The 26,913-nt window shown below is 57.2% G+C and overlaps 5 protein-coding genes across 10 annotated transcripts; 4 read left to right on the top strand and 1 right to left on the bottom strand.

The window, feature by feature from the left end:
* The first annotated feature begins 736 nt into the window (after positions 1-736).
* LOC103821975 (KN motif and ankyrin repeat domain-containing protein 1-like) lies at positions 737-13,161 on the top strand. 6 transcript variants are annotated; one of them, XM_050985979.1, is made up of 11 exons: positions 2,639-3,153; positions 6,270-6,341; positions 6,669-8,399; positions 8,923-9,022; positions 9,138-9,335; positions 9,822-9,909; positions 10,280-10,472; positions 10,808-10,950; positions 11,200-11,400; positions 11,485-11,583; positions 11,760-13,161. In XM_050985979.1, exons 2-11 carry the CDS (start codon positions 6,305-6,307, stop codon positions 11,814-11,816), a joined length of 2,847 nt encoding a protein of 948 aa, XP_050841936.1. In that variant the 5' UTR covers positions 2,639-3,153; positions 6,270-6,304; the 3' UTR covers positions 11,817-13,161. The 6 variants fall into 6 exon arrangements, with proteins under 6 accessions (XP_018777273.1, XP_030087574.1, XP_050841936.1 ...); XM_050985978.1 differs by having other exon boundaries at positions 2,640-3,153; positions 10,253-10,472; positions 11,763-13,161; XM_050985977.1 differs by having other exon boundaries at positions 2,640-3,153; positions 10,253-10,472.
* A 1,545-nt stretch (positions 13,162-14,706) lies between these two features.
* On the bottom strand, positions 14,707-15,293 carry RPS28 (ribosomal protein S28). Its single transcript, XM_030231719.2, has 3 exons — positions 15,156-15,293; positions 15,032-15,079; positions 14,707-14,957 (listed from the first exon to the last, which is right to left on the bottom strand). Exons 1-3 carry the CDS (start codon positions 15,192-15,194, stop codon positions 14,835-14,837), a joined length of 210 nt encoding a protein of 69 aa, XP_030087579.1. The 5' UTR covers positions 15,195-15,293; the 3' UTR covers positions 14,707-14,834.
* NDUFA7 (NADH:ubiquinone oxidoreductase subunit A7) lies at positions 15,277-16,840 on the top strand. The gene is made up of 4 exons (XM_030231718.2): positions 15,277-15,377; positions 15,502-15,551; positions 15,645-15,797; positions 16,609-16,840. The coding sequence occupies exons 1-4, from the start codon at positions 15,327-15,329 to the stop codon at positions 16,703-16,705; spliced, it is 351 nt and encodes a 116-aa protein (XP_030087578.1). The 5' UTR covers positions 15,277-15,326; the 3' UTR covers positions 16,706-16,840.
* Positions 16,841-17,457: 617 nt separating this feature from the next.
* CD320 (CD320 molecule) lies at positions 17,458-21,366 on the top strand. The gene is made up of 5 exons (XM_050985947.1): positions 17,458-17,493; positions 17,543-17,933; positions 18,806-18,877; positions 19,228-19,377; positions 19,699-21,366. Exons 1-4 carry the CDS (start codon positions 17,458-17,460, stop codon positions 19,371-19,373), a joined length of 645 nt encoding a protein of 214 aa, XP_050841904.1. The 3' UTR covers positions 19,374-19,377; positions 19,699-21,366.
* Positions 21,367-23,177: 1,811 nt separating this feature from the next.
* Positions 23,178-26,076, top strand: LOC103821882 (potassium voltage-gated channel subfamily V member 2-like). The gene is made up of 2 exons (XM_009096819.4): positions 23,178-24,428; positions 25,810-26,076. The coding sequence occupies exons 1-2, from the start codon at positions 23,178-23,180 to the stop codon at positions 26,074-26,076; spliced, it is 1,518 nt and encodes a 505-aa protein (XP_009095067.1).
* Positions 26,077-26,913: the final 837 nt, after the last annotated feature.

The following is a 26,913-nucleotide window of genomic DNA, read 5'->3' as shown; positions in this document are numbered from 1 at the left end:
TTGGGTTTGATTCTTCTCAGTGACCAGAACTTAAAGCTAGAGGAGTCTGATCCCTGCAGGGAACAATGCCATCCCTCTTGTTCAAAGGCTGCTGGTGAGTCTCAACCTGGAAATATCTCTGAGCTCACACAGTTTTGTGATCCAGCACCACATTCAGGCAGCCCCAGGGCTGTATTTCTTTGGTGACGCTGGGTTGTTTGTAGTCTCCTCACTCTTCCAGAGCTCAGCCCTTGTGCTGGGGTGGCAGCAGTCACGTGGGGGTCTGGCACCCACAGAGCTGCAGTGACATCACTTTCCCAAGCTCATGTTTCCTTAACTCCTCCTTTGCTGTTTTTTCCTTTTGTAGGGAGGAAACTAGAATTGATGCCTGAAGGTGGGTGACGTTTTTGTCAGATGTCCAAGAGCAGAAGTGAGGGACCTGGATGTGGGCCCATCATGGAACTCTGAGCCAGGTTGCGGGGCATGAGCTCCACAGCCCAGCTGGGCACTGCTGGGACCTGGCTCATCTCCCCAGACTTCACCTTTCCTGACCTGGACAGAGAAGGTAAAGCCACACTGTGCAGGAGATCCAAGCGATTTCTTCTCCAAGCAGTCAGTGAATCAGCAAGAGCCGTGCTATTCCAGACCTGCTTTGGAGACTGATTGAGGGTGTGAAATCACCAAGTTCATTATTACCACAGGAGGCCAAGTATGCAAATGAATTGGAGAGGGACAAGGTCTGTCAGTGGAGGTAGATTCATTAGAGCTATTAAGGTACTTCCGTCCGGATGCAAACCCTTTCCCAGGAAGTCCCCAAACTGCCTGCCAGCAGCTGGGAGGGACGTCGGGAAGCACATTTTGTTTCTCCTGCTCTTCCCGTGAGTAGTGTTACAGTAGTGCCAGATATGGAAAAATACCCGTGAAGTTCAGAGCTGAAAAGGAAAGAAAAAGAAGCTAAATCTTTGCTGAGGGTTTCAGCGCTGAAAAGGTCTGCAGCAGTTAGTGAGGGCAAGCTCTAAGGTGGGGAATGGCCGGGGTCCTTACAGGATGGGGGGAGAGCCCAGAGATCGCGGCTCAGCGAGCAGCACGGGAAGCAGGCGGAGAAGAAAGCTGGCAAGAAAAGGAGACAGACAGCCGCTGCTGGGACAGGGAGGGCTGCCAGGAAACCCAGCGGGGCCAGGCCCGGGGAGCCCAGCCAGGCCCAGAGGCATATTACTCCCGGCCCTGGGTGGGACGAGGGTAAGATGTGCGAGGGTAGCTGTGCTGGGGGAGCACGGTGGTGCACGAGCTGGACCCCAGCCACCCGCCGGGCCCCAGCCAGCAGCGGAGTTGAGCTCAGGGCAGAGAGTACGCCAGCATCGGGGCGATATGATCAGGGGATCCCCCTTTCTGTACGGTGACCATCCCCGATGTGGACAGGTCAGGGAGAATCCCATCTCCAGGGTGACTGTAGGTGCAGTAGGCGCACCCCATCCCCAGGGTAATCAGGACAGGGGACCTGGGGGTGACAAGGGTAGGGGACACCCCTCCTCCCAGGTGACAGGAACGGGGCACATCGCGCCCCGGGCGGCCACGGGGACAGCGATATCCCCTCCCCAGGCGGAGAGGGAGCTAGCGGGGATGCCTCGAGGCGAGCGGCCGTGGGCGGTACCTGTCCCGTCGGGCTCGGGGCCGCTCCCCGCCCGCCCCCGCCCCGCCCCGGCCGCTCCCGCTCCCGCCCGCCCTCGGCCCGGGGCTGCGGCGGGCAGCGCTGCCCGGCGCCGCGGAGCAGCCCGAGAGTCCCGGGCCCGGGGCTGTGTCCAGGCTGCAGCCCAGGAGCTCGGCGGCACGGTGAGGGACGGCGGGGACCGTGCGGGACGGGCCGGCCCGGGCGGGCCCGGCGACGGCGGGGCGGGGGCTCGTCCCGGTGGCGGCCCCCTCAGGGCCCCTCACCCGCCGCCGCCCTTGGCCCCCGGACGAGCCGCGCCGGAGCCCCGCAGACGCGGCGGGACCGCGGCGGGATGGGGCGGCCCTGGCATCCGCCGCCCCGGGAGCTCCGCCCGAGCGGCCCCGGCGGCGGGAGCGGGAGGGGAGCGGGGCCGGGGCCGGGCTGGAACTGCCCTCCTCCAGTGGCCGCGGCGGGGAGACCCAGCGGTCCCCTGGGCTGGGGACGGGCTGTCGCCCCGACGTGCCGGTGCCTGGAATGTGCTGCTGGCACCGCGGGGCGCTGGGCATCCCCCAGGGCTGCCGGGAACCCCTAAGCTGGGGAATGCGGGTGGACTCCCGGGAACCCCTAAGGCTGGGAATGCGGGTGGACTCCCGGGAACCCCTAAGGCTGGGAATGCGGGTGGACTCCCGGGAACCCCTAAGGCTGGGAATGCGGGTGGACTCCCGGGAACCCCTAAGGCTGGGAATGCGGGTGGACTCCCGGGAACCCCTAAGGCTGGGAATGCGGGTGGACTCCCGGGAACCCCTAAGGCTGGGAATGCGAGTGGACCCCCGGGAACCCCTAAGGCTGGGAATGCGAGTGGACTCTCGGGAACCCCTAAGGCTGGGAATGCGGGTGGACTCCCGGGGAACGGCAGGGCTGGGGGTCCTGGGGACCTCTTCAGACTGGGTGTGCTGTGGGTTCCCCGAGGGGTGGGACATGGCACCCCGGGCTGCTGCAGGCCCCTCTGGGGTGCCGAAGGGCACAGCAATGCTCGGGGCTCGAGGAAAGGAAAGGGGTTGATGTTCTCTGGTAAAGCTGTAGGGAGCCTATAGCGCTGTAGGTGTGAGGGGGTTGGTAGAGCTGATCCCCACGTGGGTAAGTTTGTGTGTGGACTCTACACCTGTTGTGTGTGAGCTCAGGGAGGTCCCTGGGGGGCTGGAGTGGGTGCAGAGCCTGGGCGGCCCCTTTGGCCTCCCAGCCAACCGGGCCATCAATGACGACAACTCCAGAAATAACAGTCCAACCCTGAAATTAGACTGTTGAGATGATAATTTCCCTTTCTCTCCCTGGGTCAGCACTGTGCACCCACCCACCTGGATCCAGCTCCTCCAGCAGCAGCCCAGCCCCAGCATAGACAGCTGGCCACGGTTGCCTGGACAAATAAGCACAGGCTGTCCCATACAGCCCCTGCAGCAGGGGACAGGGAGACGAAGGTGTCGTGAGCCCTGGATACCTACTGCTGCACCCAGCTACAGTGCTGGCAGGTAACACTGCAGGTGACAAGCATGTGTGACAGCTCACTGTGTGAGGAGCCCGAATCCTGGCAGGCTGCTGGCAGTGGAGGAAGCTGTGTGCTTGCTCAGTGGTTTCCCTTTAACTTTGGAACAGCCTCAGTTCCAAGCTTCAGGGCTTATCGCCTGCTCAGCTACGAGGGAAGCATGCCTGGTTGAGATAAATCAAGTTGTGCTGGCCAGGGCTGCTCTGGACTCTGTTCTTCTCACATTCCTCATAACCTCAGTATTTTGGCTCAGGAGGAGAGCCAGGGAGAACCCTCTCTGTGTCCAGCCCTGGCCCCGCCGGTGGAGCAGCTCAAGCTGTGCTGCAGCAGGTGGTTGAACCGGGCTGAGGGCTGCTACAGCTGTGGCCCCGGGGAGGAAAAGGGCCCAGAGGTCTCAAGCTTTAGGAACAGCTCTCCCAGACCTCTCCTCTGCCAGTCCAGGAGCTTGGGAACCCCAAGGGGATGTTGCCCCATGAGGCCAGGGGTCACAAGGTGCTGCCTGCAGCTGGGGCTGAGGCATGAGGCCTGGGTGGTACCTGGGCTGTGCCAAGGTGCCCAGCCTCTCTCATCCCTGACTTCTGATTGTAATTGAGCAGAGCTGCTCCAGTTTTGGCCCCATGTTTCCCATGCTGGCATTGGTACAACAGCATGAGGGGAAAATACAGGTGTGAGCCCAGGGTAAAACATAGCCCTGCCTCTACAGGGGTGGTTGGGTGCCTGTGCATCCTCCTCCTCTCCCCCTCACTGCCAAGCCTCTCTACCAGTCCTTTGCATGTAGCATCCTGCTTTTCTGTTGAAACACCAGTGCTAGAAAAAGCACTCCTTGCTTCAAAAGACAGCTGGGATCATGTAAGGGCTCCCCACAGGGGTCCATGTGCCCAGGCCCTTCAGCAACCTGCACCAGTGCCCAAGGGAGCAGCTGAAGCTGCTGAAAATCAGCCTTTGGCACCAAAGTGGCTGGTATAATTGGCCCCAGCAAGACTTCAGCCCAGGTGGAGGGTGGCTGCCTGTATGATGCCATGGTGGTGCCAGCCACGTCCAGCTGGTGCTCACAGTGGCTGGGCCATGGGTGTGGGGTCTCAACCTGCTGCACATCTGCTCCCACTTGTCTAATCCAGCCCCACACCTCTTCCCCAGCCCAGGGACAGTTTGCACAGCCCGAGGAGCCTGGGTGGTTTTTGCTTCTTGCAGGAGGGTTTGAACATCATGAGGTCCCTGGGGCCACTTGGATATGGTTGGTAGCTGGCAGGTCCCATCACCATTTTTGGAGCTGGCTGAAGACAGAAACTCGTGCCCTAGTCCAGCCCATCCTATCAGACCAAAAGAAATGGGGTGTGGAAGCAGTGGGAGGATGTCTCCCACAGTTGGGATGCAGCTGCAGACATTGGCTGAAGGGGCCATAGGAGGTGGCAGGTGACAAGCAGCCTGTCCCCAGCTCAGTGGAGGGGACACCAGTGCAGTGCTGGTGCAAAGGGCACCTTTGGTGCTGGAGTGGCGTGGGAGGTCTCCAGGCCTTGGCAGAGGAGGTTTTTCCTGTCCCCAGGCAGGACAATACCCAGGCTAGGCAGCGGAAGGGAGCTGCCGGCCACTTCCCCCCGAGGAAATGCTCCTGCTGGCTCTGGCTCCTGTTGCTCTCTCTTCCTCTTTGATTTACAACGTGTGTGGAGCCCAGCAGGAAGTTTGTCCTGGCCCCAGCACTATTTAATTACCTGCAGCAAGGGCCATGCAGAGGAGGAAGCCCAACTCTTCCCAGATGGGAGGGACTAGAGGAGGTGGGGGATGTGTGAACCCTCTTGGGCATGAAGCCAGCAGCTTGGGAATGGTGGATGCCAGCATGGAGCCGGGATGTTACCAGGGAGGTGGAATGGGTGCCTGCTCAAAGGTGGGATGATTCCAAGGGAGGTGGAATTTGGGATGTGCATCGGCTGTGGGTGGGTTGGCAGAGGAGTGGGAGAGCCCCAGAATCTGTCCTGGTGGCTAGTGGGAAGTGTTTTATCTCTGCCCAGTTGAACTCAGTGCCCAGCCCGAGCATGGCCTGGTGCTGCCTCAGCTGCTCTGCTCCACGGGGTCAGGGGGGCCGAGGGCTGGTGGCTGCAGCATCGGCATGAGGGGCGGATGTGGGTGTTTCTGTGCAGCCAAGGCCAGATCCTGCACCGTTCCCTGTGCAGCTCTGAGCCTCAGCTTCCCTGAGGGCTGTGCCCAAGCCACCATTCCTCTGTGGCATTTCTCCTCCCCTGATTTCTTCTGAAAATATCCCAGTGCCAAATGCTTTGCCCACCAACAGCTGCTCAGCCCCATGGGCACAGCCATCAGAACTCTGGTTCCATGCACAGCAGCAATGGGTGCTCCCAAGGTGCTGTTGTCCCATCCTGCTCCTACCAGGAGCACTTCGCAGCTGGGCCCCAGCATTCAGATGTTGCAGCTCAGTGCTCACAGCTGGTCGCACCTCCAGCCATGAGCTCACTTCTGGACCACAGCTGTATCCTCTTGGCCCTCCTCCAGTGTGTCCATGCCTGGTTCCTGGGAAAACCAGGCTCCCTTTCATTCCCCTTTGCCTTATCCCACATTATGGACAGTGGAAAGCAATCAGGTCCCTCCTGTGGGTCATTGGTCCCTCAGGACACTCCTGAGGCCTTGTGGGGCACTCTGGGTGGCAAGAATAGGCATCACACCCAGCACTGACAGGTGCTGGCTGCTCCCTGCAGTCACGTGCCTTTGTCAAAGCATCGTTTCCCTTTATCCAAAGCAAACTTCGCACTGAGTATTGCACCTATACAGGTTTCAGCCTCTTTTTTTTCTTGGCCTGCTCCCACTGTATGGTCAAGCTCCAGCTCATGACCCTCGGAGCTGCCAGCATGGCCATCCCAGCTGAGCTGTGGAGCATTCCTTAAATGTGCAAACAATCCTGGTGCCATGGGCAGCACTGCAATCGCCCAGCCACCAGCTCCAGCATCAGCCCTGGGCTGGGGGAGACCAGGGGACCCGGCAAATGGCAGGGGGCAGCCACAGGGCTCTCCCTGCGTGGGAGTCAGGGCTGTGTGTCTGCCTGGGGCTCACCAGCCCTGGCTTCACAGGGTTTGGCTGGACGTGGTCTCGTTGCAGGTTGACGGTCTTCTGGTCCGCAGCATTCCAGGAAGATGGCTCAGCCAGCACCCCTGAACCAGAACCTCCCAGGTAAAGAGACCAGGGTTGTCAGCAGGTAGTGACGGCAGAAGGAGTGCAAGGGGAGTGGCAGGGCTGAGCTGTCCCATCCCATCCCATCCCATCCCGTCCCGTCCCGTCCCATCCCATCCCATTCCATCCCATCCCAGAGGAATTCCTCACTCCAGCACCAACCCTGACATGGACTGTGTGCCCTGTGATTACACTACAGCACTGAGGGTGCTGGAGAGAGAGACATTGCACATCATGGAGGAGATGGGCCTGCAGTCTGTAAATTCCAGTATAACCCAGTTAGAAAAGCCATCCTGTCTCCACTAATCGTCCCTTCTCCTCTTGCAGATCTTGGGGGCCCATTCTTGTATCGGGACCAGGACGATGGAGAGAAAAGCTCGTATTCTGTGGAAACCCCTTATGGCTTCCTGCTGGACCTTGATTTCCTGAAATATGTTGATGATATTGAAAGTGGCCAAACACTCAAGAAAGTGCCACTGCCTCGCAGGGTGAAAGGGTCCCGTCCACTGCCCAGCACGCTGCGCAGCCCCAGCAGCCACACCAGCGCCTGGACCTCCACCGAGTCCCTCACCTCCACGGCCAGCGAGGAGGGCAGGACTGCGCTGCTGCTGTCCCCGCACGGCCGAGCACCCCTGGAGCCTGCGAGCAAGTCAACCTCCCACCCCATCTTGCCGCCGCCAGTGCGGCTGCTCCCACCTCCCACCCGCAAGTGCCTTGTGCCAAACCCACGGGTGGAGAAGACCTTGCTGGAGACAAGCAGGAGGCTGGAGCAGGAGCAGGGCCGTTTGCAGGATATTGGTGGTCCCTCCCACGTTGGCCTGCCGGGTGCCCTGGGCCAGCCACCCCACTGGGTGCCAGTGGGTGCCGAGGGCCAGGCAGGCTGGGGCCGGGTGAGCCCTGGCAGCTCGGGGCGCAGCACTCCAGCTGCAGGGCTCGGCACGGCCCCGCTGCAGCATGTGCGGGAGCAGATGGCTGCAGCCCTGCGGCAGCTCCGGGACCTGGAGGAGCAGGTGAAAACCATCCCACTCCTGGAGATGCAGATCTGCGAGTTGAAGAGGGAGAAGGCAAAGTTGCTGGAGAAGCTGTCGGCAGAGCCTGGCGAGGCATTGTATCACCCCTCTGGCTCTGAGGCAGGGGCAGAGGGTGAGGAGGGGCCCCGTACAGGGCCAGAGAGCGAAGCAGAGCCAGTGAAGGGACGAACAAGTAAAATTGCAGAGCTGAGGAAGCTAACAGAGAAGCTGGCTGTGCCGGAGCGGAACATCAGGGCTTGGCCAGGCAAGAGGGTGGCTGAGAGGCCGTGCCGCTCTGTGGCAGTGGGTGAGGATCGGGCCATGACAGATGCCGTCTTCTACTACCGGTCGCAGCAGGAGAGTGGGGATGCTCCAGAGAGCGGCACGCGGCAACACAGGGATGTGGCCATCTGGGTGATCGAGTCCTCGCTGGGGCTGGCCACTGAGGCAGAGCGGGAGCTGGAGCTGCTGCAGCAGACGGTAGGGCACCAGAAGGAGGTAATCACCCTGATGGAGGGGCACCTGCAGGAGGCCACGCAGGAGCTGGAGGAGCTGCGGCTGGAGGTGTGCGCCCGCCGGCCCCAAGGGCAGGTGGACAAGGAGGTGATGGCCATGCCACAGGTGGCCGAGGCACTGGTGGAGGCTGTGGTAGTGACACAGAGCCGGGCAGTTGGCGACCCCCCAAAGACAGCAGAAGCAGGTGTGGAGTGCTGCCCCCCAACCTCCTGTGTCGCCGTGGGCTGCCGCCCTGATGGGCAGGATGTGGCAGTTGGACCTGATTCAGCTGCCAGCTGTGATGACAAGGGTAGCCAGACAGATGTGGGCAGCATTGTCCTGGCAGGAGAGGAGAAGGAGCCTGGTGCGGGTGAGATGATGGAGCCTGGCCTGGGTGATGGCCTGAGCAGCCCTTCAGCGCCAGGTGCAGGAGCAACGGCGGGGATGTGCTCAGCCAGCCAAGGCCCTGGGCCAGCTGTACTGGAGACAACACACAGCAACTGGGACCCAGCCCCAGCACAGGACAGTGGAGCTGCCCCAAGCCCTACAGCCAGTGAGTGTCACGAGGGATGATGTCAGGATCTGGGTTGGAATGTTCCTGCAGGAAGGGAGAGGATGCCTTTGTTGGGGACAATGCCTGCAGGGCCAATGCTACCCATGCTCCAGCAGTTGCCCATGTCCCTTCCATGCCCGCCCAGGGGTCTAGTGGGTTTGGGGTGCTTGGCTAGCTCCAGAAGAGACTGTTTCCACAAGCATGTAGTGACAGGTCAAGGGGGAGTGGTTTCAAAATGACAGTAGGTTTAGATTAGACGTTAGGAAAAATTCCTTACTGTGAAGTGGTGATGCCCTGGCACAGGATACTTAGAGAAGTTGTGGATGTCCTATCCCTGGAAGTGTTTAAGGCCAGGTTGGATGGTGCTCTGAGCAGCCTGGTCTAATGGAAGGTGTCCCTAACCATGTGAGTGGAGTTGAAATGAGATGATCTTTAAGGTCTCCTCTAACTCAGACCATTCCATGATTCTAAAATTCTGTGATTCTTGCTCACTGGCCCTTGGTATCCATCTCTTTCCCTGTAGGAGCCCTGAAGTCCATCATGAAGAAGCGGGATGGTCCTCCCCGGAGCAAGGCAGAGGGCAGCAAGAAGAGCCTGCAGTTTGTGGGAGTGCTGAACGGAGAGTACGTGAGCCAATCCTGGTCCCCTGCATACCTGTCCTGGGCTAGGGCCAGTGGCAGGGCCTGAAGGGGGCCAAACTGGTGCTGTGTTGCCACTGAGCATCCTCCCTCTGTGCAGGTATGAGAGCACATCCAGTGAGGAGGATGAAGAAGGCAACAACTCCTCTGAGAAGGCTTTGGCCAACAGCTCCAACAGTTCAGAGCAGGGAGACACCGAAACCTCAGAAGAGGAGGCCGGGGAAGGCACGTGCGAGCCCAGACTGGAGTGCAAGGGGACTGATATGACCCTGCTGGAGCCCCCTGAGGTGAAGGAAAAGTAAGTGCCAGTGGAGAAGGCTCCCTGCTCCCTGGCCAGCTGGGAGCCATGGCACTGGCCCTGCAGGTCGGGGCATCTGCCCCAATTTCAGTGCTCTCAGTGGGAAAAACCCATTCAGCTGCAGAGACCATTCATCAGGAACAATCCTTCCAGTTTCTTGGGTCTGCTGAGGAAAGGATGAGAGGCCCCAAATGCTTCTTTGCTGCAGAAGATAGTTTAGAGGGGGACAAAAAAACCAACAGGATTCAATAGCATTTTTCAGCAAAAGGAAAAAATGTGGCCTAAGAATGGGCGAATCATGCCCAAGCACACCCATATAAGGCTCTGTTCTATGCCAGTTTGCAGAGGCTGAAGCAGTCAGGGTGCAGCCACTGGGCTGGAGGTTGCACTCTGGGGACCTTGTGGAGAGTTACAGGCACTGTGGAGCTCATAGGTTTGGTGGGGTGATGCAGCCCCACACCAGGGACATCCTCACGCTCTCCACAGGTTCGAGCTGAGCCCCAGGATGAGGGAGGCCTGCCTCATTGTCAAGACCCACCTGGGCCACCTGGGTGCTGCCAAGAGCAAAGAGGTGGTGAGTGGCGTGCTGGGGTGGGATGGCTTGCCCAGCCCTTGCCAACATCCCCAGAGCTGGCCAGCTGGCCCCATTCAGAGAGCAGCCAGCAAAGCCTGGCTCAGCACCTTCTCCCAAAATACAGCCCTTTCCTCCAGGTTTTGTCCAGAAACCCCAAAACCCATGTGGACTCAGCTCAGGCCATGCCCAGCATGGGTTTGAGCAGTTCAGGGTCCTGCCTTCACCCACCCCCTCTGGAGCAGGGATTCTGCTCCCTGCTGCCTGGGCTGGCAGCAGGGGGTGGGTGCCAGGGTGTGAGGGCATGCAGAGGCTTAGGGGGAGCTCAGCCCCTCTCTGCCCACAGCTTGCCAGCAGCAGCCTGGTCCTTCAGGAGTGGTTCCGTCTGTCCAGCCAAAAGTCGTCCATCCCTGACATGGTTGCCAACCACCTCCTGGCCTTTGCTGAAGTCTCACCAGCTCTTCTGGCCCACGTGGTGAACCTGGCAGACGGGAATGGCAACACAGCCCTGCACTACAGTGTCTCCCACTCCAACTTCCACATCGTGTGGCTGCTGCTGGATACAGGTCAGTGTCCCTCAACCCCAGAAACATCCCCTGTCCACCATCCCACTGTACACCAGGTCATGTCCTGATCCTGTCAGCACAGGGGAAAGTCATTGGCAGCAGAAAGCGAGGAGAGCTCCCCTGGTCTGTGTCTGTTAATAGCTGTGGGGATCAGAAGTTACCACAGCCTATTTGGGAGCCCAGATTTTATGGGGGAGACCCATCAGCAGTTCTGTGCCTGTGGGAAGGTTCACAGCACCCTGGGCAGGATTGTGAGGGGGAGCCAGGTGTGCGGCTTGCTCCATGTCTCTCACCAGCCCTGCAGCATCCTGAGCCCCCTCTGCCCACTCCCTCAGGGATATGTAATGTGGACCACCAGAACAAAGCTGGGTACACCGCCCTGATGCTGGCAGCACTGGCAGCTGTTGAGCAGGAGGAGGACATGAATGTGGTCAGGAGGCTTTTCAGCATGGGCAACGTCAACGCCAAGGCCAGCCAGGTTGGTGCAGTCTGAGGGCCACTACATCTGGACCCTCCCACCCCCAGGCAGACACCAGAGCCACACTCAGCTCTTCCGAGGGCAGGACAATGGCTCCAAATCCTGGAGGTGTCAGTGCATGGGGAGGGCATCACCTTAGGAGTTCCTTCTGCCTGGCAGCAGGGCTGTCCCAGCAGTGGTCCTGTGGTGTGGGGACAAGAGGGTAGCACAGGGGGGCAGGGGTGGCCTGGCAGTGTCGCTTCCTTGCAGGCTGGCCAGACGGCGCTGATGTTGGCTGTCAGCCACGGCCGGCAGGAGATGGTGGAAGCCCTGCTCGCCTGCGGGGCCGATGTGAACCTGCAGGACGAGGAGGGCTCCACCGCGCTGATGTGTGCCTGCGAGCATGGCCGCCTGGAGACCGTGAAGCTGCTGCTGGCTCAGCCCACCTGCAACATCTCTATCGTGGACAGTGTAAGGTTCTGCCATTGGGCCTGGGCAGCCCACGCTATGTCCTGTCCCCAAAGCCCTTTCTGCATGCTCTCCCTTACTTTCTAGGATGGTAACAATGCTGTTGCCGTCGCGCTGGAGGCCGGTCACAGTGACATTGCTGCGCTCCTCTACACCCACCTCAACAGCACGAAGACACAGGTACCTGTAAGTACCACACTGCTCCCCACGGGATGCAAAAGGGCTGAGACACAGACAAGTGTCTCCAGGAAGAGGCTGCAGGAGCAAGAGCAGAGCATTTCAGGTGCTATATGCTCAGAACAGCCCTGCTGGCCCTGACCAGGAGTCACTGGAGGGGTCTCAGGTGACTAGTCTCTTTGCAGCAGGGGACTTCACTGACAGCCACAAAGAGCCCTGGGAGTCCAAAGAAACCAAATTAGAGCGACCTTGGGATCCAGTCAGGGGCCTCCATCAGCACTGGGCTGTGATTCACATCCCCTCACCTGCCACCTCTCTGTGCCAAACCGCTCTCTGCAGCTTTAGTCCTGTCACAAGCACCATCCCTGGCCTCCCTCACCCGTCTCCTCCACTGGATGCAGTCCACACGTGGCCACCTCACCACCAAGTGACCGGAGCCAAGTGACATAAGGGTGGGACATGCAGGGAGCAGAAGCCACCCCATCCCCTCTGCTCCCTGCCACGACCACTGGAGCTGTGCCACCTGTGAGCCCTCAGCAAGGAAGAACAGCAGAGAACCAACCCAGAAGAAACACCACCTGGTTTGTGCTCTCTGGCAGCTCTGAGAAGGCAGTAGGGACAGTGACATGGAGCCAGGAGGGCAAGGGACAGCTCCTGGCCCCAGCAGGGACACTGCTCGGCAGGTACACCCTGTACAGCAATGAGAGAGGGAATGCTGCCTTGGACAGGGCTGGAAGTATTTCCAGACTCAAATACTTGCCCTTCTTTTCTGGCATTTCCTTTCCTGGCTGAAATCTGATTTTTTTCCTCTTTTCAAGCACGTGCATACAAAGTAAAAAAATTATATTGCTTGGCCAAGGGATGAAGTTCAACATGAAATCACTTGGGACTTGATTTGCTCAATGGGAGCAAAACCTCTGAGCAGTTGAGTTGCAGCCAAGTGACGAAAGGGGCTGAGGATGCATTTGGGGACTAATTCTGCCTATCTTATAACCGACAAGGGGAGCAGGTCCTTCTCCCAAGGAAGAGAGACCAATTACCTCCTAAACATTTCCCTAATTAGCCAATCCCCCAGACTGTGCAGACAGCCAGAGCCTACAGCAAAGTCCCTCTCTGCCCACTTTTCATCCCAAAAGGGAGGGCAGCTGAAGACACCACCAGGAAAAACACATGGGCCAGAAGAGCTCAGAGCACACACTTGGAATCTGCAAAGGGGAACATGTATGTTAGAGAATGTGTCTGTGCAAGTGTGTGAGCACCATGTGGGGTGGGAACAGGGTAAGGACAATGACCAGAAGAAAGGTTTTGCATGGCAATGCAGCTCTGCTCTGAGCCTTTCACAAAGGCATTGTTGTGGCCCACATCCCTGCTCCTTGGCCCAGCCTACCCACTTCTGCCCCTGCCTGACCTGCTCTGAGCTGGGGAGCCCCACAGCCCTCTGCAGAAATTTGCTGTCAGCTTTGCACTGGAGTTAATATACAGCGCTTGCTGCCACTCCCTAATACACTACTCTGTTTACTGGTATTTCAATACTGATGTTTATTTTTAAGATATAAATAAAATTTAAAGTTATTTTGAAATATTACAGTGATATCTGCAGTCTCCTGCCTTCTTGTCTGGCTCACAACCTGCAAGAGCTGCAGCAGAGGCACACCTGAGCAGGTGACCCCACGTTCCAAGTCATTTACTGCAAGTTTATGTACTGGCTACATCCCTGTCTGGCTTTCTTCCTGCTGAAGTGTCCCAGGGAGCTGCAGCAGTGTTTGCCCATTTCTTTCTGCAGCCCTGCACGACCCCTGGTTCTCTGTGGTGCTGATATTACACTGCATCCTTAAAGGGCAATCACCAGACCAAGTGTGAAGATGCAAATTGCCTCCCTCCTCAGGTGAACAGGGACCAGGCGGACCCCACAGGGATATTTCAGAAGCTCTCTAAGCCACTCTGGCACAGTCACCCAGCACTGAGGGCTGCCAAGGGCCAGAGCAAACACTCTTGGGTCACTGATGAAGCTGAAGTGGGGGAATTAACAGCAGCCACAGAACTGAACTCTGAGAGGACTTCTGGCACCCCCAGTTCAGAGTTCTGCTGCATCACACGAGCCAGGGAGCAGAGCCTTGTGCTAATTCTCTGAAACTGAAATCTTTAAAGAATCACAAACTACATCAAGCAACAGCACAAACACAAGAGTTTCCTCCATGGCACAAACTCCTCACCTCCTGTTGCCCATGAGCTGCCCAGGGCACAGCTAAAACTAGCAGCAGGGACAAATCCCACTAACAGTCTAACATCAGCCCTACAACAATCCTCAGTGCCTGCTTCAGTTCAACATAATGCACATCTGTCTCAGCGTGCTCTGCTATAGAATACCCAAATCCTCAGTCACACATGCCATTGAACTGCCTCAGTCAAGTTCAGGACTCTGCAGACAAAAACCACTCCCATCAGAGACCATACGTGATAGGCTGCAGATCTGACTGCCCAAACACACCACAAACCTGGACCACTCTATAAGCAGATAAAAAATGACAATCCTTAAAAACCTGCCCTTAAACCAGGAGTTGTAAGGCTCATTCTAAACTTTTCGGCCCTACTTTTGATTTATGTAATATCCTAAAACACATCCTGCTATCTGATATTGTGGCAGAAGGGAAAGCCAAAGAAAGTGAGATGGAATAGTCAACACGGGTGACAAGCACTTGCTCTCTGTGGGTGACTGCAAGGAAGACAACAAGTAGATATTATTAATGACAGCATTCACTGAGCAGTTTACTGAGAAAAGACAGACAGAAGCAGCAGGGTGTTGCTGTGAAAGCTGGTACCAAGCTTGACTTTTAACTTGTGATTTAATTCCACTGAGGTCCAGTAAGTTTCCAATGCCACTTCATCACATAAAGAAAACTGTTTACCAGGAAAGTCAGGATTAAGGCTACTATAATTAAAACAGAATTATTTTTGTTGTGACAAGTCAATAAAGATGGAGTAACAGCGATACTACAATGAAGACACTATGTGTAACCCAAGTAACAAGAAGGGCATGTTGCTACTGAACCCGAGGAAAGCGGCAGGTACTCAGGTGTGAGACACACCAAAGCTGTCGGGTGGCGCTTGATGAGTGAAACCCGGGCAAGGGGCTACTGGAAAAACCCTTTATTGCAGTGACCCGGCCGTCACGCTCCTCCCCACGCTCGCCCCAAGGCCGAACGAGCTGCGCCAGGCTCCATCCCCGACGGACGATCGGCAGCAGGGGGGCCGGGTCCAGCTCAGCGCAGCCGCCGGGCCTCGCGCTCCGACTCCAGCAGGGTGAGAACGTCGCCCTCGCGCACCGGCCCCTTCACGTTGCGGATGATGGAGCGGCTCGTGTCGTCCATGAACTCCACACGCACCTGCGGGGCGGGCCCGCGTCAGCCTGGCGGGGCCCGGCCCGCGGTACCGCGCCGGCCCGGCCCCGCCCGCTCACCTGAGTGCACTGCCCCTGAGAGCCGGTCCGGCCCAGCACCTTGGTGACCTGCGGGGGACAGAGTGGACAGTCAGCGTGGTGTCGCGACCCAGCGCGGCCCGGCCCCCCCCAGCCCCGTACCCACCCTGGCCAGCTTGATGGGCTGCACGCGACTGGTGTCCATGGCGGCTCCAGGGCGCGGAAAGGGGCTGTAACAGCCCGCGTCCCTTTATATAGCTCAAAGTCTCGCGAGACCCAGCGTTCCGCGCGCGGACTCCCGGCGCCCCCCGCGCTCCTGCCCTTCACCGCGACCAAGATGGCGACGGCAACTCGTCTGATCCAGCGGCTCCGTAACTTCCTGGCGGGGGTAAGAACAACCCCGGGCTCGGGGTTCCTCTGCCCCGCGGGACGCTGCGCTGCGCCCCCGGCTCTGTGGAGCCTCTGGCGCAGGGCGGCAGCTCCGCCTGAGCTGCTCTGGCCTTGCCTTGCAGCGGGATCTCCAGGCGAAGCTGCAGCTGCGCTACGAGGAGATAGCTAAGAGGTGCCGGGGCCGGGCCGGGCCGGGCGGCAGGCGGGGCGCTGAGCCGCCCCCACCTCGGCCCCGCCGCTGACGCTCCGGTCGTTCTTTGCCTAGGACCCAGCCGCCGCCGCGGCTCCCGGTGGGCCCCAGCCACAAGCTCGCCGATAACTATTACTGCAGCCGGGACGGGCGCCGGGAGTCGCTGCCGCCCGTGGTGGTGGCGGCGGCGGCGCAGAGAACCCTGCCCGCGGGGGCACAGGCCCGCAGGTAGGTCTGACGCGGGCGGAGCTGCGCCGCTGCCGCCGTGGAGCGGGGTCAGCCTTGTTCCTGATTTGTACCAGGAACACAAGAACGCTCCCAGCGGCAGTGGGAAGTTACCCAGATTGGTAGAAGAATGTGGAACTGATTATTTGAGTCTATATTGCCTTGCAAATAAGTGAGGCGGGAGGGAGTTGACTCTGCTTTGGCAATACCCTGCCTGGATCATCTGTGTCCAGCTCCAGGGTCTCCAAGAAGGGAGCAACGAGTCCAAAGGAAATCACAAAGATACTGCAAGGGCTGGAGCCCCCTCTGCTCTGGAGCCAGGCTGGGAGAGCTGGGGGTGCTCACCTGGACAAGAGAAGGCTCCAGGGACACCTCAGAGCCCCTTGCAGAGCCTGAAGGGGCTCCAGGAGAGTTGGAGAGGGACTGGGGACAAGGCCTGGAGGGACAGGACCCAGGGAATGGTTTCCACTGCCAGAGGGCAGGGCTGGATGGGATATTGGGAATGAGGAATTGTTCCCTGGCAGGGTGGGTAGGCCCTGGCCCAGGGTGCCCAGAGCAGCTGTGTCTGCCCCTGGATCTCTGGAAGTGTTCGAGGTTGGATAGATCTTAGAGCCACTTGGGATGGTGGAAGGTGTCCCTGCCCAGGGTAGGGGCTAGAATGAGATGGGCTCTAAAGTCCCACTCAATCCAAACCATTCTGGGATTCTGATTAACAAACACCTCCCGCACTATTTTGCAGCTTGGACTTCTGATGAAATTGAAGTGTCATTTCTAGAATGTTGCTAAAGCCTCTCTCTTCCTTTCTCTACCCCAGTTCAGACCCTGCAGTGACAACGACAGGGAAGAAACCAGTGACACCTGGACCACCACTGAGGAAGTGGGAAATTTCCAGGGACGAGCCCTACTTGTGAGCAGGGAGCGAGCTGAGGCTGCATGATGGGCACAGGTGGTTCCAGAGCAGCTCTGATGGGGAGGCTGTGCTAGATGTGGCTCCATGCTGCTGGAAGGTGCTGATGTCTGATTAATAAATGTATATAAAGCTGTGATTACTACCCCCCATTCTGTGTATTTTATTTGCTTTATTCAAATTACTGCTGTTTAATACCAGTGTATTTGGTTGGTTGGAATAGTGACACAGGACAGGGGCATTTGTAACTGTAGTCAGTCAAGAAAGAGCAGAGCTGAGTAAAGCACAGCCTCACTCACAGGGTCCAGGTTCTGCGAGAAAAGTTCAGCAGCGTGGGGAAGTGGCCCCCCACCGCCAGTGCCGCTGTCCTGCCGTAACCGCAGTCCGGCAGGTCACTGCCAACCGCGGTGCTGAGGGATTTCCAGGGAGCTGCGGGAGGGCCCGGCTGCTCCTGGAGCTGGGAAGGGGCTCGGCCGGCGCTGGCTCCAGGACGGGCGCGGTGCGGCGCCGTTCCAGTGCTGCGGGAGCGCCGCTCGGAACTGACTGGCCCCTCCCCATCACGTGACCGCGCCCTGGGGCCCCGCCCCGAAGGGCATGAGGGGGTGGGAGGGGCTTCCTCAAGGGCGCGCGCCTGCGCCCCGCCCCCGCGAGCACGCCATTGGTGGAAGTCGGGGTTGAGCGCACGCGCTTTTCCTGCACATTGCGTTCGTAGCGGTGCGGCGACCCCAGCAAGTCCCTCCGGTGCGGGCCCGCGGCATGGCTGGGCCGCGACTGCTGCCGCCAGGGTTCCCGGTGCTGCTGCCGCTGCTGCTGGCACTGCCGGTGCTGCCTCTCCCTGCAGGCAACGGTGAGCTGGGGGAGCGGCCGGGCGGGAGGTGCCCATTGGTTCCCCCGCTCACGCCCTTCGCTCTCATTGGTTGGAGCTCTCGTGTTCCCCGCGCGCGGAGTCCCCTCGTTGCGGGCCGTGGGGGGGCTCTCCCCGCTGGGCCCCCCGCCTCCCCTCACGGTCCCGTTCCCCGCAGCCGCCCCGTCCCGCTGCCGTCCGAACCAGTTCCAGTGCGCGCCTGGCGCCCTCTGCTTCCCCCAGGAATGGCGCTGCGACGGCCACCCCGACTGTGAGGACGGCGAGGACGAGTGGAGCTGCGGGACCGCGAACGCGGCGGAGCCGAGTCCCGGCGGCCTCGCGGTGACCCCGCCGAGGAGCTCGGCGGTGCCGCCCACCGGCAGCCCAGGTACGGGGCCCTGGGGTGCGGGTGGTGGCGGCAAGCCGGACCGAAGCCTTTGTCGCCCGCCGTCTCTGGCCCATCCGGGCAGCTGCGGTCACCGCGGGTCACTGTGAGCAGAGGAAGCGCTGTGGGGGACGCGACGCTTCAGCTTCCTTTGGAACAGCAATGACGCCGCTCAGGGCTCCCTCGGGAAAGGCCTCTGAAGTACATCCTTCCTTCTTCCAGAACATGTAATTCCCAGCGGCTCCTTCGAGAAGGCATTGAAATCTCTCCACCTCCGAGCTCCTCTGATCTCTGGGGAATGGGCAGGCTGAAAGGAAGAGGATGAGCGGGAAGTCTGGGCCATCAGGGCTGGCCAGGAGCTGCAGACACAGCTTGTGTCCGGCTGTATCTGCACCCCAGTACTGTCTATACCAGAGCCCTGGAGCATCCTTTGTCAGACCCATTGGCTGTCTGGGGTGCTTAGGAAGACACTTCTGGCTTCCCTCACCCAGGGGTTTCCGAGGGTGGGGAGAGGAGGGGGATTACTGCAGGTGCGAGAGACTGGGTTTGGGTTTGATGTCTGCCCCTGTTCAATTGGCAGGTGAGGTGAAGGGCTGCATTTTGGTTGTACCTCTGGCTTCTTGGTGCCACGAGAACAGGCTGGGATGCTGCAGTTCCAGCTCCAGATGGAAATTTCCCACCTTTCCCTGCTATGCATTTCCAGTCGAACATTTTTCCTCTAGTAGGGAAAGATAAAGTTTTGCTTAAATTGAAAAAAGCCTTTTGGTGCTCTTGAGGTGAGCTGGGAATTCAGCCAGGTGTAGATTGAAGACTGCTTTGAATGCTGACATAAGGTGAATTGGAAGCCTCATGGACTTGTTTCTCTTTCCTCATAGAGCCTTCAGCTGCGCCTGAGACATCTGTGCCATCGAGGAGTCAAGGTTACATATGGATCTTGATTGTTGCAGGTATGTGAGACTCAAGAGTGCTGCACATGGTGTTGGACCTACTTACCTTGGGCTATAAACTGAGTATCCTGATGGTATCAATTTCAGACCTCTATCAGGAGCTGCTTTTGCTGCACTGGGAGGACTAAGGGAGGCCTGACACCACAGCTTAACTATTGTTCTGCCTTGGGTGTGTTGTGTCCTTGAAAAGGCCATTCCATGCAATCTGGCACTATCTTAACTTCTGTCTGTCCCTTGCCCTCAAGGGATACTGCTCATCTCTGCTTGTTGGCTCATGGTGTTGAGCAGCAATGCCCTGTCCCAAGACCAGAGCAGTGAGTGGGTTTCTGCTTGTGCACTCTCCTCTCTAGGGCTCCTGATTATCCTGGTAGTGGCAAGTTCCATTGCTGTGTGGGGTCTGTCCAAAGCAAAACACAGATCTGACACCTCCAGTCTTGAAAAAGCTTCCAGGGAACAGCTGATGCCTGGCAAGGGCCAGAAAGGCTCCTTGCCCTGAAAGGGTAAGTGTTTTGCATCCCATGTGCTCCAAGTGCCTGAGGGAGAAATTCATTCTTGCCTTGTGTTTCTGGCTTCTAGAGATTTCCCCTTTGGGGGTAGGTTTTCCCAGCTTCCCTGATGCTTGCCAACCCAGGGGCATGGGGTTTTGGTCTGCAGCAGAACTCTCCCCTTTCCTCCCTGCTTCCAAGGACATGGAGCAGTCCTGCTGAGATACTGATCTTCTGGTGTGGGACTTTTTCCTCCACTTTGCATAAATTGAAGTCAAACTAGGTTTCTTCCCAAAGGACTGTCAATAACCAGGTGTTTTTCTGGCTTTGTAACAGGGATCCTTATCCCAAGATGATACGGTGAGACTAGTCTGGTCTGTCTCCTGCTCACCACAGAGCCTGACTGAATTGGACATCAGCTCTCAAATCTGGGTTGTTACACTGGAATACCAAGAGGATGCTCCCTTTGTAAATGGGTCTTAGATTGTAGGACTGTCTTGCCTCCAGAAATGGCACAGGACTTTCCTTGGCACTGTTACATCAGCCCTCCCAAAGGTGGTAGAAATGCCTTCATTGTTCTGCATGACGTTGTTCCTGCTGATGTCCACCACTGTGGCCTTGGACTCCACGTTTTTCTCCTTGAAATGCCAGGTGCTGTTCAACTATCTCCTTCCACTTCCAGCCAAGAGCCTTTTTTCATCTGTCACATTCTTCCACCTGGATTTTGTCAGGGAATGGGAGCTTTCTCGCTATTTCCAAAGGCACTCACTGGCAGCACAGGTCAAATACTCCATGTTTGCACTACTGTTTGATGCTGCTCAGTCCCATGCACGAGAGGCTTTTACTGACAGTGCCACTGTGGGGGTGACAGTTGCTCTGGCTTTGCTGTGCAGTCACCTGAGCCCCTGTGGGGTAAGGAGCTCCTCGGCCCTGGGCCAGCAGCTCCTTTCACACTCCTTTCCACAACATCTCCATTCTTGGCAGACCTGCTCTGCCCACCCCAATGCTGAATGCTGCATGGGGCTCCTCTTAACACTCTTAATGGCATCTTCCTTAAAACTGTTCTGACATGAGTGGTGTCCCTTGAGGGTCCACACTGGGAGCAGTGCTATTCTGTGTTTTCATCTGTGTGTAGAGTGAGATCAGGTGGACTCTCAGCCTGTCTGAGAATGAGACCAGCTGCAGAGGGGGATGTCATCCAGAGGGACCTTCAGGCCCACAGGAACCTCATGAACTTTGATAAGACCCTAATTTTTGTTAGGGCAAACCCTGGAGAAGAGATGGCTCCAGGGAGCCCTGTTGTGTCTTGTCCATGTCTAAAGGGGGATTGTAAGAAAGAGGGAAAGGGGCTTTTCACCAAGACCTGTAAAGACAAGGGGCAACGGGTACAAACTAACAGAGGGTGGGCTTAGGTAGGACACAAAGGAGGGTTTTATGGTGAGGCCCTGGCTCAGGTTTCCCAGAGCAGCCGCAACTGCCTCATCCCTGGGACCAAGTTGGACAGGGCTCTGAGCATCTTGGTCTAGTGGAGGTGTTCCTGGAAATGTCATGTCTTTAGCCAGGGCTCCACGTGCCACACAGAGAGTGTCTCACCCAAGGACTGAGTGCTGTGTACCTCTCAGAACTGACTGTGCAGGGGCAGATTAGTGCCCAGTGCCTCTAGTTCAGCGCTGGCCACGTGCACCTTGCACAAGTGATCACTGAGTGCGCCAAGCTGCTGCCTTGGCTGCTGACCTCTGTGCCTTGAAGGTGGGAACTTGGCTTGCCAAGCAGACACCAGTCGTCAGCCCTGGAGTCTTCCGCTTCTGGATAGCTTGTGAGTGCTGCCGTACCCCACGGGAGTAACTTCTATATGTGGTATGGAGTCCTGAGTTATTCCAGGGCTGCTATTTTTAGTACCAAGGAGTGATTTGCAAGGGCACACACAACCTTCTGTTTCCATAGGGACAGACAGAGATAGCTGTGGTGACTGACACAGGAGAATAAAGAATGTGAAATTAACAAGTTCTGGAGTTTTTTTTTTTCCCAGAATATGTGCATTTGCATGGATTCTGGATTTGGGAGGCCAGGGGCTGCATGACCTTTGGATTGTCACATCCTGGGTGAAAGAGGACTTGGGGTGGGTGGGCTGGCATGGGGTGCTGTGGGGAAGCCCGTGCTGCTGTGCCTGCCAGGGACAGATGTGACTCCAGCACACACTAGCTGTAGCAGAGAAAATGAAATACAGGAACAAAGCAAACAGAGAGGGTGGGGACAGGAAGAAAAGATGCCACAGTAGCACCTCTGCTGCTACTGCTGAACCATGGACAAGTGGGGAGCTCAGCCAAAAACAAGGTGGAAAAAAATGCCTGAACTTGTCCCTTCTTTGCCAGAGCAGAACACAAAGTGGGGAGCACTACGGGGCAGGAGGGGCTTCAGGAGTCCTGGCAGGACAGGGCTGAGCTGGGGCCAGTTGAGGCACTGGTGCTGGCAGGGCCATGTGGCCGAGGTCAGCTGTCACCAGCTGGTCCCAGATCATGCTCTGAGCTGCAGCTGCCGAGCTGAGCCTGGCTGTTCTGTGGTACAAGGCAGAATGCTTCCTCCGTGCGATGGGGAGTGAGGCCCTGGGGCAAACTCACAAGACATTGCAGGTTTTGCTTTCTGCTTCCTGAGTTGAGTGCTTCAGGGTCGAAAGAGACACATTTTATGGATCTTGTGCCAAAACTCAGGGCTGTGTTTCTGACAGCAATTTCCCTTCCTCTATCTGGTGCTGGAATTGTTTTTGTTGTTCTAATCCCCAGGCTCAGAGACTTCAATTGTAGTGGAGTCTGAGCTGTATTTTAGGCCAGGAGCATCTTTGTGCTCCATGTCTCTGTATTTAATTAGACCAGTTCATGGAGATCAATGTGATGTCTTACATGTTGAAGTAGGATCATGTTCTAGGATAAGACCTCAAATATCAGCCTGTTTAATTTTGGTTCCCCTTTTACTTGCAAATCCAAAGGATTATTTCCTCCTTTTCAGTTCCAATATTTCAGAAGAACTTTTACTGCCTACTTGCATTTCCAGTGTCCTGTTCCCTGTTCCTGTCGCTGCCTGTGTGAGTTGTGGGGCTGAAGGCTGATGTGACAGCACAGGGCAGGGGCACAGGGGCAGCTTGTCCCTCAGGGGATCTTCTCGGACACTGTGGAGGTGGTGCCTTCACCTCATCCCCTCTAAATCTGCACTATGGGACTCGAGGGATGAGCTGAGAGGTCATGACCATCTCCCTTCCCTGGCTGTGACAGCTGACAGCCAGGGCCGCTGCATTAGCCTTTAACAAAGGGCTGGTGCCAAGAGCAGCATCTGGTGTGGGGATACAAAGCCAGTACAAATCCTGCGTGTCTGCACCTTCCTGTCCCATCAACAGAGGGTAAATTGAGGCAAGTTTGTGCTGTATCCAGTTTGCTGTCATGAATGTCCTTCCAGGAAACAGCATCCAGCAAATGCAAACAGCTAATAAGAACAAAATAAGGGAAAAGAGAAGTGCAAAGCTAGAAATAGTTCTTACATAAAGGACTAGTGCCTCAATCTCATTAGCGTCTTAAGGAGCGGGCACTTGGCCGCCTCCGACTGCTACCATGCAAACCCCAATCTTATCAGCAATCAGCTTTGGGACCTTGGCAGGTGCCACGTGACACTGGGACACAGCTGTGTCCCTCGGGCAGCCACTCCACTGCCCCAAGCTTGCAGCACTTGTCCCAGTCATCATGTGGCCAGTGGGAGCGTTCCCATGAAGCCAGAGCTGCTGTCCTGTGGCTGGTAACAGGAGTCACCACTTTGGGAGGCTGGGCACCATGAGGCAGCAGCAGGGCAGGCGCGCGAGTCTCTCGGCCAGCCTGAAGATCGGGGATCACCGGGGCCGCTGCCGGACCCCGGAGGAAGAGGAATCCTACATTCCATTTGCACAGGATAGCCTGGTAAGGCAATGGAACTCCATGCAGAATGTGGCAGATGGTAACCAGGAGAAGAGCCAGACTCCCATCCAAAGGAACAAGTATCTGCTCAACATTAATGTGGGTGGCAAATTGTTCCACATAGCTTACAAGGTACTCGCCCAGTATCCCATCACCCGGCTTGGAAAGCTGGCGCTCTATACCGACCCTGTGAAGAAGCTGCAGCTCTGTGATGACTACCTGGTGCAAAAGAATGAGTACTTCTTTGATAGAGATCCTTCAATTTTCCACTACATCTTCCACTTCTACCGCAGTGGAGTCCTGTGGGTGATGGATGAGATGTGCCCCAGTAACTTCGTGGAGGAAATTGAGTACTGGGGAATCCATTTGAAATACTCCCAACGCTGCTGCCGGATCCTGTTAGAGGAAAAGCGAGATGAACTCAGTGAGTACCTGAAAATAGAGAAGGAACTGGAGGCAGAACTAGAGCCCCTGGAGTCAGGGACGCAGTTTGATGGCAAGTTTCTGGGTGGGTTTCGGAAGATGGTCTGGAACCTCATTGAGAACCCGTACTCTTCTGTCCCAGCCAAGATCATCGCTGTCATGTCGAGCTTCTTTGTGCTTATCTCCATTGTGGGCATGACACTGAGCACAGTGGAGGAAATGAAAAACAAGACAGGGAAAATATGGATGGAGCAGATGGAGATGATTTGTGCCATCTTCTTCACCTCTGAATACCTCATGCGGCTCATATCCTCCTCCAGCTTCAAGAACTTTCTGCGGGCAGCGTTTAATGCTATAGACCTGGTGGCCATCCTGCCCTTCTACATCCAGATCCTCTTTGAAAATCTGGATGATGGAGACATGCAATACCATGAGGAGCTGCACAAGGTGGAGAATATGAGCAAGCTGGGCAAAGTCCTCAAGCTCATCAAGCTCATGAGGATCTTCCGCATCCTCAAGCTAGCACGTCACTCCACTGGCCTCCGGGCCTTCAGCTTCACCATGCGCCAGTGCTACCAGCAGGTTTGCTGCCTCCTCCTCTTCATTGCCATGGGGGTCTTCACCTTCTCTGCTCTCATACACTCAGTGGAACATGATGTCCCTGGCACTGACTTCACCAGTATCCCCTGCGCGTGGTGGTGGGCAGCGGTAAGGTGTCAGCAGCTTCTTGCAGAGGAGGGTGGGGGAGGCTCTGTGGGTAGGGGCTGCCCTCATGCTCAGGGGATTCAGCACTGCTGCTGGGCAGGAGGCAGGAAGGGCGCAGCCTTCCCACCAGCTCAGTAATGGTGGAAGTGCCCTGTGTGCTCTGAGAGAAGGAGTCAGAGGTTTGGACTGAGCCCAGAGGCTCAAAAGCTGGTGCTGGGGTGGGATGGTGGGACAGAGGTGGTGGCTTGGGAACCTCCAGACTTGAGTTGAACAAGCGGGATGTGACTCAGCTTTATCTGTCATGGGACCCAAGTGTTGAGTGGATGCAGCCTGTGGGTATGGGGACAGCCACCCTGGACAGCCTAAGGGCCTGGGCAGCATTGCAGCCCTGCTGAGCTCGATGGGCACAAGAGCTTGTGGGTCTGAGATGGGGAGTCTATAGCCACACTGTGCCTATGGCTGCATGTGGCACCCACAGTCACACTGTGCCTCAGCCCATGTCATGAGAGTGGACACAGACTGGGATGTGCTGCCCATTCACCGCCATGCTTGTGGCAGGAGCTGGCAGCTCCGCAGGGCTGAGCACTGTAATAAACCTGGCATTACCTCCAAGATGGGGATCAGCTAAAGCCCTTGAGAGTCACAGGCTATGAGGACATTTTGATTTACAGATTAAATGATCCCACAGATCACTTCTGCTCTTATAATCTCCTTTAGCCACTGAAGGCTATTTGCTTCAAATTCATCCCTCCTGGAGGAAGGGCAAAATCACTCAGCAACATCAGCAGGTTCAAGCATTTCAACATCCCAGGCTGAGCCTTTCCCTGGGAGCACAGGTCCCTGCCAAGCTCACCACTCTCTGGCCTCCGATCTCACCCTAGCCCTGCTCCCCATTTACTAAACATGGTTCATTCCCAGGCAATGCTTCTGTTTCCCCTGGAGGGAGGCTCCAGGAAGCTTTGTTTGTCTGGGGCCAGGCAGCTCACAGCCAGGAAGCTCTGGAGTCATGGCTCTGAGGGGGAAGGAAGCTCCTGCAGATGCTGACTGCTGGGGAAGGCTCAGCTCAGGGGTGTCCAGCTGCCTTTGAAGAGACACACACAAAAGCAGTGAGGGAGCAGGGTGTGGCCTCTATCTAATCTGTGTTTCTTGGGCTCAGACAGCCCTTTCCTTCATCTCTCCAGGCCTGGACAGTGGAGCCCTGGCCATGCAGGTTCTGGAGAGGGTTCGGCTCAGCTGGCTGCCATCAGGGTCAGGGTCTGGCACTGGTCACAGGGGACAGGCAGCTCCACAGAGGGGCGGGAGGCAGTGAGTTCCAGCACTAGCAGGTGGGGTCTGCTGGGCTTGTTCCACCCGTGGGATTTTATCCTTTTCTGTCCCTTCACAGGTCAGCCTCTCCACTGTGGGCTACGGAGACACTGTGCCTGATACAATACTCGGCAGGATGGTGGCATTTGTCTGCATCTCCTTCGGCATCATCCTCAATGGAATGCCCATCTCCATCCTCTACAACAAATTTTCTGACTACTATGCCAAGCTGAAGGCCCATGAGATGAGCCAGTCACTTCAGCTTTCCAGGAGGATCCGACTGAAGGAGCGAGTCCTGCGGAAGTTCTCAGAGTGCTGGAGAGCTGACCCCCGCTATTACCGCTGACCACAGGCTCCCCACCCCCCAGACATCCCCTGTCCTGGCCATCCTCCCTGTAGGTCCTGTCACACAGGGAGGCTCCGAGCTATGGGCAGAGTCACAACAGTACTGGGGCTCTGTTGCTGCACAGGGGCTGCTCCCAGCTGGGACCTCTCTCACTGCTGCTGCTGGAAAATGGTGTCCCACAGAGCAGTCAGTCAGGGTTGTTTGGCCAGGGCAGGATGTTTGTCTGCCCTGGGCTGAGGCAAGGGGCACCCTGACATCACAGGGAGTGAGGATGGGACTCAACTGTCACCTGTGTGAGCCAGGTAGCCCAGTGTGACTCGTGTAGGTGCTGCTCTGCTCCTCACTGAGTGGGACACACACAGGCTCCCCCTGCCCAGGGCCCTGTGACTCTCTCTCAGCCAAGCAGCCCAGGCCTAGTCCAGTGTGGGGATTTGGGTGAAGGCCCAGAGGAAAGGCTTACAGCCATGCATCCTTCAAGCCAAATCTGCTCTTCTTCCCACTGCCCTGGAGTTTGGGTCCTGACTTGGGGTGCTGCTGTGATGGGACCCAGAGGCACTATGGGCATACAGGTGTAGCCAGCACCCTCAGAAACAGGATTTAGTAAACCAGGCCCAAACTTTCATTGTCATGGATTCTTGTCCAGTATGTGATTCAGTAAACTGCTCATCATTTGGGGTGAGGAGGGGACATCTCCCCAGGACTCACAAGTCCATCAGTGCAAGGACAGGGCTCTCAGGGATGCAGATGAGCCTGTCCATACATTAGTTTTGGAATGAGGTGCCTGGGTGCATTGGAACTGGAGCTGGATGTGCGTATGATCAGGACACACCAGTTGAC

This window comes from Serinus canaria, chromosome 28 (assembly GCF_022539315.1).
Source record: "Serinus canaria isolate serCan28SL12 chromosome 28, serCan2020, whole genome shotgun sequence".
Taxonomy (NCBI): Eukaryota; Metazoa; Chordata; class Aves; order Passeriformes; family Fringillidae; genus Serinus; species Serinus canaria.
Note: the sequence above shows the minus strand (reverse complement) of the source record. Positions and strands in the feature narration are given on the sequence as shown.